Source organism: Pongo pygmaeus, chromosome 8, assembly GCF_028885625.2.
Source record: "Pongo pygmaeus isolate AG05252 chromosome 8, NHGRI_mPonPyg2-v2.0_pri, whole genome shotgun sequence".
Lineage (NCBI taxonomy): Eukaryota > Metazoa > Chordata > Mammalia > Primates > Hominidae > Pongo > Pongo pygmaeus.
Window position 1 is genome coordinate 99,432,973 of NC_072381.2, and position 14,880 is coordinate 99,447,852.

The following is a 14,880-nucleotide window of genomic DNA, read 5'->3' on the forward strand; positions in this document are numbered from 1 at the left end:
CTTCTCCATCAGTACTTGCTGATTTTATGTTATGGAGATGACTTCTTTCCTTAAACCTCACGAACCAACCTCTGCTAGCTTCCAACTTTTCTTCTGCAGCTTCCTCACTTCTCTCAACCTTCATAAAACAGAAGAGAGTTCAGGGCCTTACTCTCAATTAGGCTTTGGCTTAAAATATGTTGTGGCTGGTTTAATCTTCTATCCAGACCACTAACACTTTACCCGTATCAGTAATAAGGCTGTTTGGCTTCCTTATCATTTGTGTGTTCAATGGAGTAGCACTTTTAATTTCCTTCAAGAACTTTTCCTTTGCATTCATAACTTAGCTAACTGTTTATCACAAAATGCCTAACTTTCAACCTGTCTTGGCCTTTGACATGCCTTCCTCACTAAGCTTAATTATTTCTAGCTTTTGATTTCTTTCTTTCTTTTTTTTTTTTTTTTTTTTTTTTTGAGGCAGAGTCTCGCCATGTTGCCCAGGCTGGAGTGCAGTGGTGCGATCTCAGCTCACTGCAACCTCTACCTCCCGGGTTCAAGTGATTCTCCTGCCTCAGCCTCCCGAGTAGCTGGGATTACAGGCGTGTGTGCCTGGCTAATTTTTGTATTTTTAGTAGAGACGGGGTTTCACCATGTTAGTCAGGCTGGTCTCGAACTCTTGACCTCTGGTGATCCACCCGCCACAGCCTCCCAAAGTGCTGGGATTGCAGGCATGAGCCACCGTGGCCAGCCTAGCTTTTGATTTCAAGTGAGAAACGTGTGACTCTCCCTTTCACTTGAACATTTAGAGGCCACTGTAGGGTTATTAATTGGCCTCATGTCAGTATCCTTGTGTCTCAGGGCACAAGGAGAGGGAGGGAAATGGGTGAAGGGCTGGTGGGTAGAGCAGTCACAGCACGCACATTTGTCAATTAAGTTTACCATCTTATGGGTATGGTTCATGGCACCCCAAAACAATTACAATAAAACATTGAAGATCACTCGTCACAGATCACCATAACAGATATAATAATAATGTTTAAAAGTTTGAAATTTTGCAAGAATTACTAAAATGTGACACAGAGACACAAAGTGAATACATGCTGTTGGAAAAATTGCACCAATAAACTTGCTGAAGGCAGGGCTGCCCCAAACTTTAAATTTGTTAAAAAAAAAAAAAAAAAAAAAAGTGCAGTATCTGCAAAGTGCAGTAAAACAAAGCACAATAAAATAAGGTATGCCTGTATAACCAAACATACATGTATAACTTTATACTTGCTATAACTTTTCACATAATTTTCTGTACATATAGCTTCCTTATTCTCTTTAATGCTTGTGTGGTGGTCCACTGCATGGATATACTGTCATTTATGGAATCACTTCTTCACTGATACATTTGGGTTGCTTCTTAGTTTGGTTTGATTTTGTTGTTTCCTGTGAAAAACAATGCTGGAGTGAATATCTTTGTATATATATTGTTTATTTGTGCAAATATACCACAACCCAAATGAAGTACTGAGGCAAAGGACTTCCAGGCTTTTAATTTAAATTGATGTTGCTACATTCATTTTGTTTTGTTTCTTGTGGGGGGGTTTTTGTTTGGTTTTATTTTATTTTTTACTTTTTGTAGAGATGGGCTCTCACCATGTTGCCCAGGCTGGTCTTGAACTTCTGGACTCAAGCAATCCTCCCACTGTGACCTCCCAAAGTGCTGGGATTCTAGGAATGAGCCAACACACCCAGCCACCACACTCATTTTAAAACTAAGTAGCCACCATGTTGTTTTAGAGTGGCGAACTAACTCACAAGTAAAATCCAAGAGGTATTCTGATGTGGTTTATATGCTATGACTGTTTACTGGGATGTTGTTCAGGTTTATCTTTCTAAAATATTTAAAGTTTTCTACACTAATCTGCGGCTAATTTCTTGGGGGGTTTAGGTTCCTGTGAAGGCATTCGACAGACCTGGGAGGAATCTTCTTCCCCTCTCAACCCAACCACGTCCCTGAGTGCTATCATTAGAACTCCCAAATGTTATCATATCTCGTCGCTGAATGAAAATGCCACCAAACGTCTGTGTCGCAGGTATTCTCAGAAACTGATCCAGCACACCGCCTGTCAGCTGCTGAGAACTTACCCTGCTGCCACCCGCATCGACTCTTCCAACCCGAACCCCCTCATGTTCTGGCTCCATGGGATACAGCTCGTGGCACTCAACTACCAGACCGATGGTAAGGGGCCTGCATGCTCACCTCTCTCCTTTGCATCTTACATTTCAGTAAATGCAGTTTGACAGCATTTTTTCAAAGGAGCAAGATTCCAGACTGGGGCACACCGTATGTGAGAGTAAAAATATGATGATGGAAAACAGAAGTGAATTTGATACTGAATTGTGCCTCTGATGTTTCAGATTAAGGTGATAGAAAAGAATCTTGAAGGGGACTGTAAGGTCTCCTGGTCCTGCCCCTTTTTAAATGCAATTTTTCAAATACCAAGCTGCTCTTGATAAAACCATGCCCGGTTTATGTTTAAACCTCTTTTTGGAGCAGGGATTTCCTAACACTGCCTAGTTAACCTGTCTTACTACGCAGTTGTTCTTGCAGTCAAAAAGAAGTGTCGCTCCAACCACTTTGCAAGTTAAAACCATTTTAGCTTCTTATCCTTTTGGAATTGAGATGGAGAATAATGGTCAGTGCCCTAAGAATAGCTAGCAAAAGGAAAACAAGTATGTGAAGTACATGAACAGAGTAAGTAGTGATCATGTTTCTCCACTGTCAATGAGACGCTGATATGAGGCCTAAAACTCCAGAGTAGAAGCTGCCATTTATTGCACGCTCACTGTGCATTAGGCAGTACGCTGAATTTTTGACCCCCTATTATCTTATTTAATCTTCACAACAGCCCTAAAGTTATGTACCTTTGTGATCGCCATTTCTCAGATGAGCAAATCAAGGCACAAATTGGTTTATTTGTTCAAGGTTGCAGGATGACTTGTAGTAATAAATTCAAGGAGTCTGGAAGTTTAAAGGATAAAGCATTTTGTTTCCACTTAGTTATGGGGGAGGAGAGGAGCTACAGAAGGTAAGAGTAGATAAATGTTTCCTAAAAGCTCTTTCATAAACCACAGTTTTTCCTTTGAACAGTTAAGCGGCAGGCAGCTGTTATCATTCATTTCGCGTGAACTGAATCCAATCTCATCTAACCATGCTGAACCACAAACCACAGCATGGCCTTGTCTCCAGCTGAGGTCAAACCACAGCTTTAGCTCTGGGACCAGCTAGCTACCTGGTGCCAACAACACCCATTGGTGGATGACCCCAAAGACATATGATTAGAGATATTGGTCACATTTCTGCCCTTGTTATATGTGCTTCTTTCAGTTAAAATTAAATAAGATGATGTCGGTGAAGTACCATATTTAGCATAGTGCCTGGCACATAGAAAGCATTCTACAAAGTTTAACTATCATTGAGTGTGTTTGATAAGTTATGAAAACAGTATGATTTGGGCTCGCAAATGGAAATAATTATGAAATACTTTCAAAGTTGTAAAAATTTTCTTTTCTATTTCTGTTCATTCTTTCCTGAGTGGCTTGTGGTTTCACATCTCCAGCCCTGTCTGTAGTTCTGTGTCCACCTGGTGCCATTGGTTATTATACCAGCATATTTTAAGTAAACTGAAGTCACTATCAAAAGATTTTCTCAAGGAAGTGGAAGTGCATTTGGCTTTGGATGTGCCCTTTCTCCGGAAGTGCCAGGACTGGTATAGACACACTGGCTCCACTGAATAGCAAAAGGGAGCAACAGGTGAAGGGGACACAGGGAGCTGCCACTCCATGGGCCACCCTGCAGTCCAGAAGTACAAACTAAAGCTGCCTGTCCTCCACTGACCCTTAAAGGCTTTGCTTCTCTTCCAAATCAAGTTGGGATTGAGAGTACATCTTTAAGCCGTCCCACTCAAAAGGCTGTGCTGTGTGGTTCATCCTCAAGTTTCTCTGCATAATCTTCCAAACTGGGAAAAGGTGCTATCATATAACCTCTCTCCATTCAATGTGCTGATTAAACATCTCCCCATGTTGGACAAAGTACAAGCAACATGCAGTATCAGCGTGTTCATCTATAAAAATGGTCTTCATTTCCGTAAACTGGGGGTACAGCCTGATTTAATATTAATACTTTGCACACAGTAGATGCTCAGTAAATGCTTGTTACTCTGAGTTGAGGCAGATTATCTCTGTCAGCCCCACTGTAATATGAACATGTGGTTTTTGATTTTTGGTCAAGATCTTTTCCAAGTGTTTACTTCTCTGAATTGCAAATTCAAACAGATAGATAAGGCCAGGCACAGTGTCTCATACCTGTAATCCCAGCACTTTGGGAGGCCGAGGTGGGTGGATCACTTCTGGCCAGGAGTTCGAGACCAGCCTGGCCAGCATGGTGAAACCCCATCTCTACTAAAAATATTAAAAAAAAAAAAAAAAAAAATAGTGGGGCTTGGTGGTGTATGCCTGTAGTCCCAGCTATTCGGAAGGATGAGCGGAAAGCAGAGGTTGCAGTGATTGTGCCACTGCATTCCAGCCTGGGTGACAGAGCGAGACACTGTCTCAAAAAATATATAGATAGGGGCCAGGGACGATGGCTCATGCCTGTAATCCCAGCACTTTGGGAGGCCAAGGTAGGTGGATCACCTGAGGTCAGGAGTTCAAGACCAGCCTGGCCAACATGGTGAAACCCCATCTGTACTGAAATACAAAAACTAGCCGGGCGTGGTAGTGCATGCCTGTAGTCCCAGCTACTCAGGAGGCTAAGGCAAAAGAATCTCTTGAACCCAGGAGGCAAAGGTTGCAGTGAGCCGAGAGCACGCCACTGCACTTCAGCCTGGGTGACAAAGTGAGACACTATCTCAAAAAAAAAAAAAAAAAAAGAAAAATATAGATAGATAGATAGATAGATCGAATAGATCGATAAGAGTCAACAGTGGAAGCACCATTTTTCAATTGTTGAAAAGAATTTCCAGGCTAGGAAGTGCTTGATTTTCCATGAAGCATCCCAACCAAATAGCAGAGAAACCCTCCCAGGGCCAACCTCCTAAGAGGTTTCATGGATCATCTGCTCTGTGACTTCCTGGATTTTAGGGGATTCTAATGCTCCAAGTGGGTGTCCATGGACTTATGGCCATCCCTTCCCAAGATTTCTGCTGGTTCCATCAACTCCAAGAAGGTCTGAAGTGATCTGGAACCAGGAGTTTCCCAGATCAACACTCAATAAAACCAACTCTTGAGTTTAGAAACTGACCTGAGACTGGTATGCAAACCCCTGGTTATTGCTGGCAACAGACCCTCTAAGTTCTTGCATCTGAGGCAGAACAATACCTGCCTCATACCCAGACTTACAATGTGTAAACATGCAACCCTAGTCAAAAGAAAAACTTTTTTTAAAGAATGTATTAAGCTTTTTTGAATGACAGACTTTTCCAATCCTCAAATATAAGGATAAACATTATGTGAACGGTGTCTACATAATGCAGAGTATTTTAATGAGTAGAAGACCATCAAGGCAATGGTATGCTTGATCTATCATTAGGTGCATTGTTTCAGAAATGTAGCAGGGTTACACTGATTTGTGCACACTTTTTCACTTGATTGGAATGATGATTTTTAAACTATAGCCCCGGATGAAGTTCTGGGATCATGTTCAGGGGACAGCAAGAGGGCTAGATTTGAGGTCCCACCTTTATTTCAAACCGTGCGGCTCTACGTGGATCTCTTTTACATGTTAGGTCACCAAGTTAGATTTCAGTTAAGAAACTGAGCATTAGGGGAAGGAGCTGATGCACGCTGGGTTTAATACCTAGGGGATGGATTGATAGGTGCAGCAAACCACCATGGCACATGTTTACCTATGTAACAAACCTGTACATCCTGCATATGTACCCCAGAACTTAAAACAGTAAAATAAAATAATTTTTAAAAGCTTCAAAGTTTTAATAATAGCTTTAGAGTTTTGGCTTTACAGCTTTAAAGTTTTGGAAAACTATTAGGGTAGACACGGTGCTACTGAAATCACTTGAGGTTGATGTCATGATCACAAAAAAAAGTAGTTACTATTTATTGAGCACCTTGTATGTGCCAAATCTCATTTACTGTATCCACACCCCTATAAGATGTACATTATATGGCTCAGTAGTTAAGATTGGGAACAATGGGTTAGGCCATCTGGGCTCGATTTATAGCATCCACCACTTACTAGTTATGTTTCTTGGGTGTTTTCACTTTTTGTGCTTCAGTTTCCTCATCCATAAAAATGGAGATACTAAAAGGATCTGCTTCATAGATTATTGGGGGTACTTGATGCACATAAAGTGCTTAGAATGGTGTCTGGTCCTTAGTAAGAGTGCAGAGTGCGAGCTGCCATTGCTGTTGTTAGTACTATATGTCCATTTCACCTTTAGCAACCCCATATGAGCTAGTTGGCTTCACCCTCTTCACTACCCTTACCATGTCCGTGTTCCTCTGTCACGAAGTGGCCTGAGAAGAGAATTTTCTCCCAATGCAGGTGAGGCAGCATGGCCACAATGAACCAGTCACATCAGGACTGGCAGGGGCCTGAGAGATGAGGTCCTCTCACTCATTTTACAGATAAGGAGCTTTCATATGTCTAAGACATCTTATGCCAGGAATTCCTGCACACAATACTGGCCAACCCCACAGACAGGGAAACATTTTACAGACAGGACAAGTAGAGGCCAACTTCTCATTGCCCCAAGGCACTTACTGCACTTTGCCTTGATGTGGTCCATGTACAAAGTTCATTCTTACACATGGAAGGAATCTATCAGGGAGTATTCATCAGGTGTGTCTCATCAACTTTTTGCTCATTTGGGTAACTTTTATACAGACTTGCACCATTAGGTGAGCATTTGAGTGTGTAAGAGCTCAGAAACAGTGCAGGAATCCAATTGTTCATTAAACTACTGTGCCAAATAAAATTTGGCAACAAAAAAAGCCTCTGTGAAGGTTCCTGATGTTTATAATTGAGGAGACTGTGGACATGATGTGAAGCAGATGTGATTTTTTTTTTCATGTTTACAATTTTTTAAAAAGAAATAGATGTAATTTATGGGATGAAATTGAGATTTCAAGGAAAAACATGTTTTTCTGGCTATTCTCCTATTCTTTCTTGTATAATTAAGATTTTGTCTTACATTTGAAATAGCAAGAATTGTCCATACAATTGTCTGCATGGCTTAGAGATAAGCCATTATTCCTTTCTAAAATTTAGTATAAAATAAGTAGAGTTGCCCCTCCATATCCTTGGGTTCCACATCTGTGGATTCAGCCAGCTGTGGATTGAAAATATTCATTAAAAAAAATGGATGGTTGCATCTGCTCTGAACATATACAGCCTTGTTTCCTTGTTGTTTTTCCCTAAACAATACAGTATGGCAACCATTTACATAGCATTTACATTGCATTAGGTATTATAAGTAATCTAGAGATGATTTTAAGTATACAGAAGGGGGAGAATATATTCAGGGCGACTTGAATCTATGCTCCCAGGGGAAAAAAAAGAAAAAGTATGCAGAAGGATGGTATAGGTTATAATGCAAATTCTACACCATCTATATCACAGACCTGAGCATCTGTGGACTTTGGTACCTTCTCGTCCTGGAACCAATCCCCCATGGTCAACTGTATTTCACAAGATTTTTCAGACAGATGTAGCAAATATTTGCAAAGGAGTTTTTAAGTGGTGGCACCTAGTTAGGAGTGGTAACACTGGGCATATCCATAGACTGTAAGCCCCAGAGGGACAGGAATTTTTCTCTTATTACCTGCTGTATCTGATGCCTCACACAACTTGGCATATAGTAGTCATTTATCAATCTGTGGGATGAATGGGTGATTATCTCTTTTTCATGCTGGAGCTTAGGGAAAATTGATGCAAAGTTCTTTTGAACTTTAAATTTATAAGGTGATACTTAAGTGACAAAGTAACAAGCTATATTGGCTTTCTTTGTTGTTTGTTTTACAGATCTCCCTTTACATTTAAATGCTGCAATGTTTGAGGCAAATGGTGGTTGTGGTTATGTTTTGAAACCTCCAGTTCTGTGGGACAAGAACTGCCCCATGTATCAGAAGTTTTCTCCACTGGAAAGAGATCTGGACAACATGGATCCTGCAGTCTATTCTTTAACTGTAAGTACGGCCCCTAGAGAAAGAACATAAGGTCGGGTTTAAGCCTTCCTGAAAACGAACTGGTTTTGAATTCAAGGCATTGGAAAGCTGTCATATCACAATTTGGGTCATACAGATTTAGTTCCCAGAATAATGTATTTATCTCCCAGGAAGCAGTAGCTATGGCTAGGCAAGCTGTTGCCAGATACTGTGTTTGCCAGAGCCCAGGAGCAGGGCTTATGAGGTCCCTGTTTCACCTGATGTACTGATGATGGTAACTCTGTCTTCCAGGGCCCACAGAATCGTAACTATGAGTATAGTGCATGGAAGTTGAGCTTTTTGTTAGATCAGCTCATGTTAAGCTTCAAAGCTCTAAGATCAAACTCGCATCAATATGTAAACACAATTAAGTATATTTCCTCCTTATAATTTAACCTTTATCATTTCGGGGCCTTTCCTTATTCCTTTTCACCTAATTAACTTATTGTCAAAACTCCACAGACTCCTCTTAAAAACAGAGACCTGGCCAGGTGCTGTGGCTCATGCCTGTAATCCTAGCAATTTGGGAGCCCCAGGTGGGTAGATCGCTTTGAGCTCAAGAGTTCGAGACCAGCCTGGGCAACATGGCAAAACCCTGTTTCTACAAAAAATAACAAAAAAAAATTAGCCGGGCATGGTGGCTCACGCCTGTAGTCCCAGCTATTCGGGAGTCTGAGGCTGGAGAATCACTTGAGTCTAGACAGCGGAAGGTGCAATGAGCCAAGATTGCACCACTGCACTCCAGCCTGGTGACAGAGTGAGACCCTGTTTCAACAAAATAAAACAAACAACAACAGAGACCTGGTCATCTCTTTCCACCTTTAGATCTTGTCTCTCTCCCTCCACAGGAAGAATGCCCGGCAGCCCTCCAAGTACGACACACCCAAACCCCTGGGATAACCCCATTCACAGACTTTCCTACCACCCAAACTGCTTTTTCTCTTTCCCTAAGACAGCAGGGCAGTAGCCCCTTTCCTATTTGTTATTTTTTAGCTAGAGGCGAGGGTAGTTTTATCTGTTTACAGAAAGCTGTGAATTAGTTCCTAACACGTCTGCAACTTGCTCCAAAATGAAACTATTCAAGAAAAAGATTTTGAAGTTATAAAATCCTATGGCATTTTGAACAGAATATTAGTAACAAATTTATGATTATATTGCATAAAGTCTTCTTTTGTGAGAAATTTAACTTCATCTTGTTTGTTTTTTGAAGATATTTGAACATTTTGATAGTTGAAAGCTTACAGTTAAGTGAATGATGTTGACAAAATAGGCTTTTCACATGATTCCAGTCATGTGATTACCCAGTTACAATCACTTACTTTTTTTTTTTTTTTTTTTTTTTGAGATGGAGTCTTGCTCTGTCACCAGGCTGGAGTACAGTGGTGTGATCTCAGCTCACTGCAACCTCTGTTTCCTGGGTTCAAGCAATTTCTCTGCCTCAGCCTCCCTAGTAGCTGGGACTACAGGTGCGCACCACCATGCCCAGCTAATTTTTTGTATTTTAGTAGAGACGGGGTTTCACCATGTTGGCCAGGATGGTCTCAATCTCCTGACCTCGTGATCTGCTCGCCTCAGCCTCCCAAAGTGCTGGGATTACAGGCGTGAGCCACCGCGCCTGGCCCTACAATCACTTACTTTTTAAACAGTTTTATTCATCATTCACTTTGTCCATTCCAGTGTTCTTGGGATTCCTTTGCAGAGGGAAGCAGTGAGGTGTAGAGGTTTCCTTTCTTTTTTATCCTCGGTGACTTTGATCCCTTTTGTCTCCCTCACCCTAGATTGTCTCTGGTCAGAATGTGTGCCCCAGTAACAGCACAGGAAGCCCGTGCATTGAAGTCGACATCCTGGGCATGCCTCTGGACAGCTGCCATTTCCGCACGAAGCCCATCCATCGAAACACCCTGAACCCCATGTGGAACGAGCAGTTTCTGTTCCGCGTTCACTTCGAAGATCTTGTATTTCTTCGTTTTGCAGTTGTGGAAAACAATAGTTCAGCGGTAACTGCTCAGAGAATCATTCCACTGAAAGCTTTAAAACGAGGTAGAATAAAATTGTCCAAATGTTAATAATTGTTGTAGCTAGGTGATGGATGCCAGAATTTCCTTATACTCTTCTCTGTTTTCTGTTTGACATTTTCCTATAAAGAAGTTGAATTAAGAAGCAAAAGGAAATACAAATTGGAGCACTTTTGAAGCACGTCTCAAAAGAAGTTTTTCTTTTACATTTTTTAAGAATCTGAGGTATTAACAATATCCCTTGTAAAGTACAGCCTCACCCATACCTGCTGATGTCAGGAGCAGTGGTTGTTGCACTCTCATTTCCACACATTTTTCTTCCTAAATACTACCCACAGCACTGCTGGCAGTTTGAAAGCAGGGATTGGAAATAAGGAGAGGAAACAGAAATGTCGGAAGGGTTGGGTGTGGTGGTGGCATAAGTGACCGCGCAGTTGGAGTCAGTGCCTGGCAGAAGTCCAGTTTTGGAAGCTGGGGCTGGGTTTCAGGTGCAGGAAGAGGAGAATGGAGAATTCTGGGCAAGGCTAGAGCTGTTGGCTTGTGGATTGGCTTTGTTGTGGCACTCTGATAAATTTCAGCCTGTGCATTGTTTTTAAACTTTGATGTGCATAGGAATCTCCTAGGACTTTGGTAATACCATGCAGATCGTGATTCGGTGGCCTCAGGTGAAGACTGACAGTTTCCCTTTCTAACATACTTCCAGGTGTGCTGGCTCTGATGGTCTCCTCTGAGCACCAATATTCTAAGTACACACTTCCTCTCCCAGCCACACTCAAGCTGCCATCCTCAGAGCTCACAAACACATTACAGTTTCCTACTTTGTGTCCTTTTCCTGTTTCTCTTCTCTGTGCAAGTAGCCCGTGGTCATTTAATTAGTCTGCTCAGGCTGCCATCATGGAATACCACAGACTAGGTGGCTTGAACCACAGAAATATATTTCCTCACAGTTCTGAAGGCTGGAAGTCTGAGATCAGGGTGTTGGCAGGTTTGGTTTCTTCTAGGGCCTCTCTCCTTGGCTTGTAGGTGGTCACCTGCTCACTGTGTCCCCACACGGTCAGCTCTCTATGTTGTCTGTGTCCTAATCCCCTCTTCTCATAAGGACACCAGTCCCACTGGATTAAGGCCCACCCTAAGGACCCCATTTTAACTTAATTACCTCTTTAAAGACCCTCTCTTCAAATATAGTCACATTCTGAGGTACTGAGGGTTAGGACTTCTACACAAGAATGGGGAGTATGGGGTCAGGGGGAGACCCGTAACTGTTATTATAGAAATGTGAGAAAGTACATAGAAACAAAAACAATTTTTTTAATTATCCATTTTTCCATCTCTCCAACACAGCCACTTTTGGTGTATAAGTCTTGCAGGCTTTGTTTCTTTTCCCATGTATGTAACACATGAGCATACAGATATATTTTTAACAAACAGGCTTTCTACTAATCTTTGTGTTTTGTAACTTACTGGTTTTCACTTACTAATGTATATAGTGAGCAACCTTTCATGTTAATAACTATACATGTACATTACCATTTTTACCAGCTGTGTATCATTCCATTTTATACTTACACTTATAGTCATACCATAAATTATAACCAATCTTCCGTTGTGGGAATATTCTATTATCACTAAAGCTGCTCTAAGATGGAACATTTGTAAAACAGGGACTGTTAGTCTGTTAGTGCTTCATTCACAGGGACTGTTAGTGATCAGATTTTCCTACTAGATCAGGTTTTGTCTGAGTTTAAGGTTTTCTGTTTGAGTCTAAGTTGGAAACAGTACTTGGACAAATTAATTGTCATTGGGTAGCTCGGGGACAGCACTCTCTTGGAGAAAAGGCGCCTGTTGGTTGCATGCCTGTTGTCATCCCTGCCCATTTTAAGGTCTTTCTACCTGTCATTTACCGACCTCCAGGAGCATCTTCTTTTCAGTAGCCATGGTTAACAGGCTTTTCCCAATTCTGTATTACTCCAGGATATCGACATCTTCAGCTGCGAAACCTTCACAATGAAGTCTTGGAGATTTCTAGTTTATTCATTAACAGCAGAAGGATGGAAGAAAATTCCTCTGGCAATACCATGTCAGCCTCTTCGGTAATGAAGTTCTGTTTCACTCAGCATATTTATGGGGATTGCTACACTGAAGGTGGGCTTTTTTGTGGCCCAGCAAAGTGGTCAGTGTGAGTTATTAATTAGGTAGCTATGGAAATTAATAACAATAATGGCTGACACTTGGCACTGACTAAGCACTTTACATATATACTAACTCAGTCCTCTCAATAACGTCAGGCAGTAGCTACTAGTATCATCTCCATTTCACAGATGAGGGAGGTAGAGCTAAGTACATCTGAGGTCACCCAGCTAGCAAGCAGCAGTCCAGGATTTACACCCAAGTTCTAGTAACAAAGCCCATATATTATAGTGTCTATCATGGAAGTGAGCCAAATATAATAAAGTAGGGAAGAGGCTTATTATGCAAAGCCTAGTAGGAAGCATTTCCAATACTTCTAGAAACTTTAGGTTCAACCAGGAAAATATTTTGTTTCTTCAGCAGTCCAGGGGCAAATGTCACAGGCAGAGCAAGGCTGGAGTGAGCAATAGACTCTGCTGGCGATGCATAACTTGCACCTCAGTGTTTGGGAGATGCAGAATCTGCTTCCTAGAGAATGGAAAAAGGACACTGTAGAATGTGCCACAGTTGCAGAATCTGCTTTTTTTTTTTTTCCAGAGACAGTGTGTCTCTGTCACCCAGTGTCACTCTGTCACCCAGGTTGGAGTGCAGTGGTGCCATCCTGGCTCACTGCAGCCTCGACCTTCCTGGCTCAAGCAATTCTCCCACCTCAGCCTCCTGAGTAGATGGGACTACAGGTGTGTGCCACTATGCCCAGCTAATTTTTTTCTGTAGAGATGGGGTCTCACTATATTGCCCAGGTTGGTTTTAAACTCCTGGACTCAAGCGATCCTCACGCCTTGGCCTCCCAAGGTGCTGGGATTACAGGCATGAGCTACCGCACCTGGCCAGAATCTGCATTTTAACAAGTGCACCATGGAAACTCAGTGCCCACTAAAGTTTGAGAACACTTGGACCAGGGCCCCCTCACTAATGCAGGGTGGTTTAATTAGATAAGAATCTGGGCTGAGTGCAGCGGCTCATGCCTCCAATCCCAACACTTTGGGAGGGCAAGGCGGAAGGATAGCTTGAGTCCAGGAGTTCAAGATCAGCTTGGGCAAGACCCCATCTCTATTTTAAAAACGTGTTTAATTGAGCATAGTGTCAAGCATCTGTAGTCCCAGCTACCTGGGAGGCTGAGGCAGAAGGACTGTTTGAGTCCAGGAGTTTGAGGCTACAGTGAGCTATGATCAAACCACTGCACTCCAGCACGGACAAAGAATGAGATCCTGTCTCTAAAAAGGTATTTTTAAAACAACTACTATAATTAACTGGCTAATTCCATTATGCTTCCTCTTTAAACATACATTTTAAAAGTGTGTCCATTGGTTACCCCCTTTACATGTTTAATAATGTGATTACTTTTGTGTCAATCTCAGACTCAACATTGTCCTAACAATCTTTGGAAAGGCACCTCCTGCGCTTACAATGGCACTGGCCATGACGGCTTCCACTGCAACTTTCTGCTTGCTTCTCTACCCTTCTGTTGCCCTCACCACTATCAGTTTTGACTCCCGCTGTCCCTGCCCTTGTTTGCTTAGGTGTTTCTCCTTTTTCCCTTCATCACTCCACAGCAACCTTCACTGTACATTTCTATCACCTGGGGAGCTTTAAAAACGCCATGTGCACAGGCCACGCCCCGCACCAATTAAACCAGAGTCTCTGCAGGTGGGCCCCAGGCATCAGTTTTTTTAAGGAGCATCAGGCGATTGCACCATGTGTCCAAGGTTTAGAACAGCACTTTGGCCCAAGTGGAGGGAGGTGTGGCTTCCACCTTGTGCAGAGGATTGACAAGCAAGGGCAGGGCTGCGTGGTACAAAGAGCAGGAATCACATGCTTTCAGAAAGGCAGAGCAGGGCCAAATACCCAGTTCTGAGCTGGGTGACCTCAATATCTGTTACAGCTGAAGATTCCACAGATGCCACAAATGAACTGTTTTTACTCACGACACTTCTGACACCAAAAACGTGGTGTCTTTTCCAACTCTCTGGCAACAGCTGGGTGTCCTGCATTTCAGTTCAATTCTAACACTATCCATCTAGAGTTGGTGTCAGATCCCACACCCTGAGGGCTCAGTGCCACAAGACTACTCCTACTTCAGATGCCAGTCACAAGTCCCAGGTTGTCACCAGGACTTCTGACCAAACACCTATAAATTCAGGGGATCCGTATAAATCCTCAGATTCAATAGTTTGCTAGAATGACACAGAACTCACAAGAGTGCTTTGCTTATTATCACCAGTTGATCAGAACAGATGCACTTCAGGAGCTTCAGGAGCAGCCTCATGGAAGGATGCATGGAACAAGGTATGGGAGGAGGAGTGCAGAGCTTCCATGTCCTCTCCAGGCCACCCTCCCAGAACCTCGATGTGTTCACCAACCTGGAAACTCTCGGAACCCCATCATTTAGGGTTTTTATGGAGGTTTCATGACCTAAGCATGATTGGTTCAATCATTGGCCACTGGTGATTAGTTCAGTCTTCAGCCCCCTCCCCTCCTTGAGGTCTGG

The 14,880-nt window shown here is 42.5% G+C and overlaps 1 protein-coding gene across 5 annotated transcripts in view; it reads left to right on the top strand.

Moving 5' to 3' along the window:
• PLCE1 (phospholipase C epsilon 1) overlaps positions 1-14,880 on the top strand; it is a 343,931-nt gene that overhangs the window by 311,865 nt on the left and 17,186 nt on the right. For all 5 annotated transcript variants that reach the window (XM_063669995.1, XM_063669996.1, XM_063669997.1 and 2 more), the window contains 4 exons: positions 1,916-2,206; positions 8,009-8,172; positions 9,969-10,230; positions 12,177-12,295. In XM_063669995.1, coding sequence (XP_063526065.1) covers positions 1,916-2,206; positions 8,009-8,172; positions 9,969-10,230; positions 12,177-12,295 — 836 coding nt within the window. The remainder of the gene's footprint in view (positions 1-1,915; positions 2,207-8,008; positions 8,173-9,968; positions 10,231-12,176; positions 12,296-14,880) is intronic.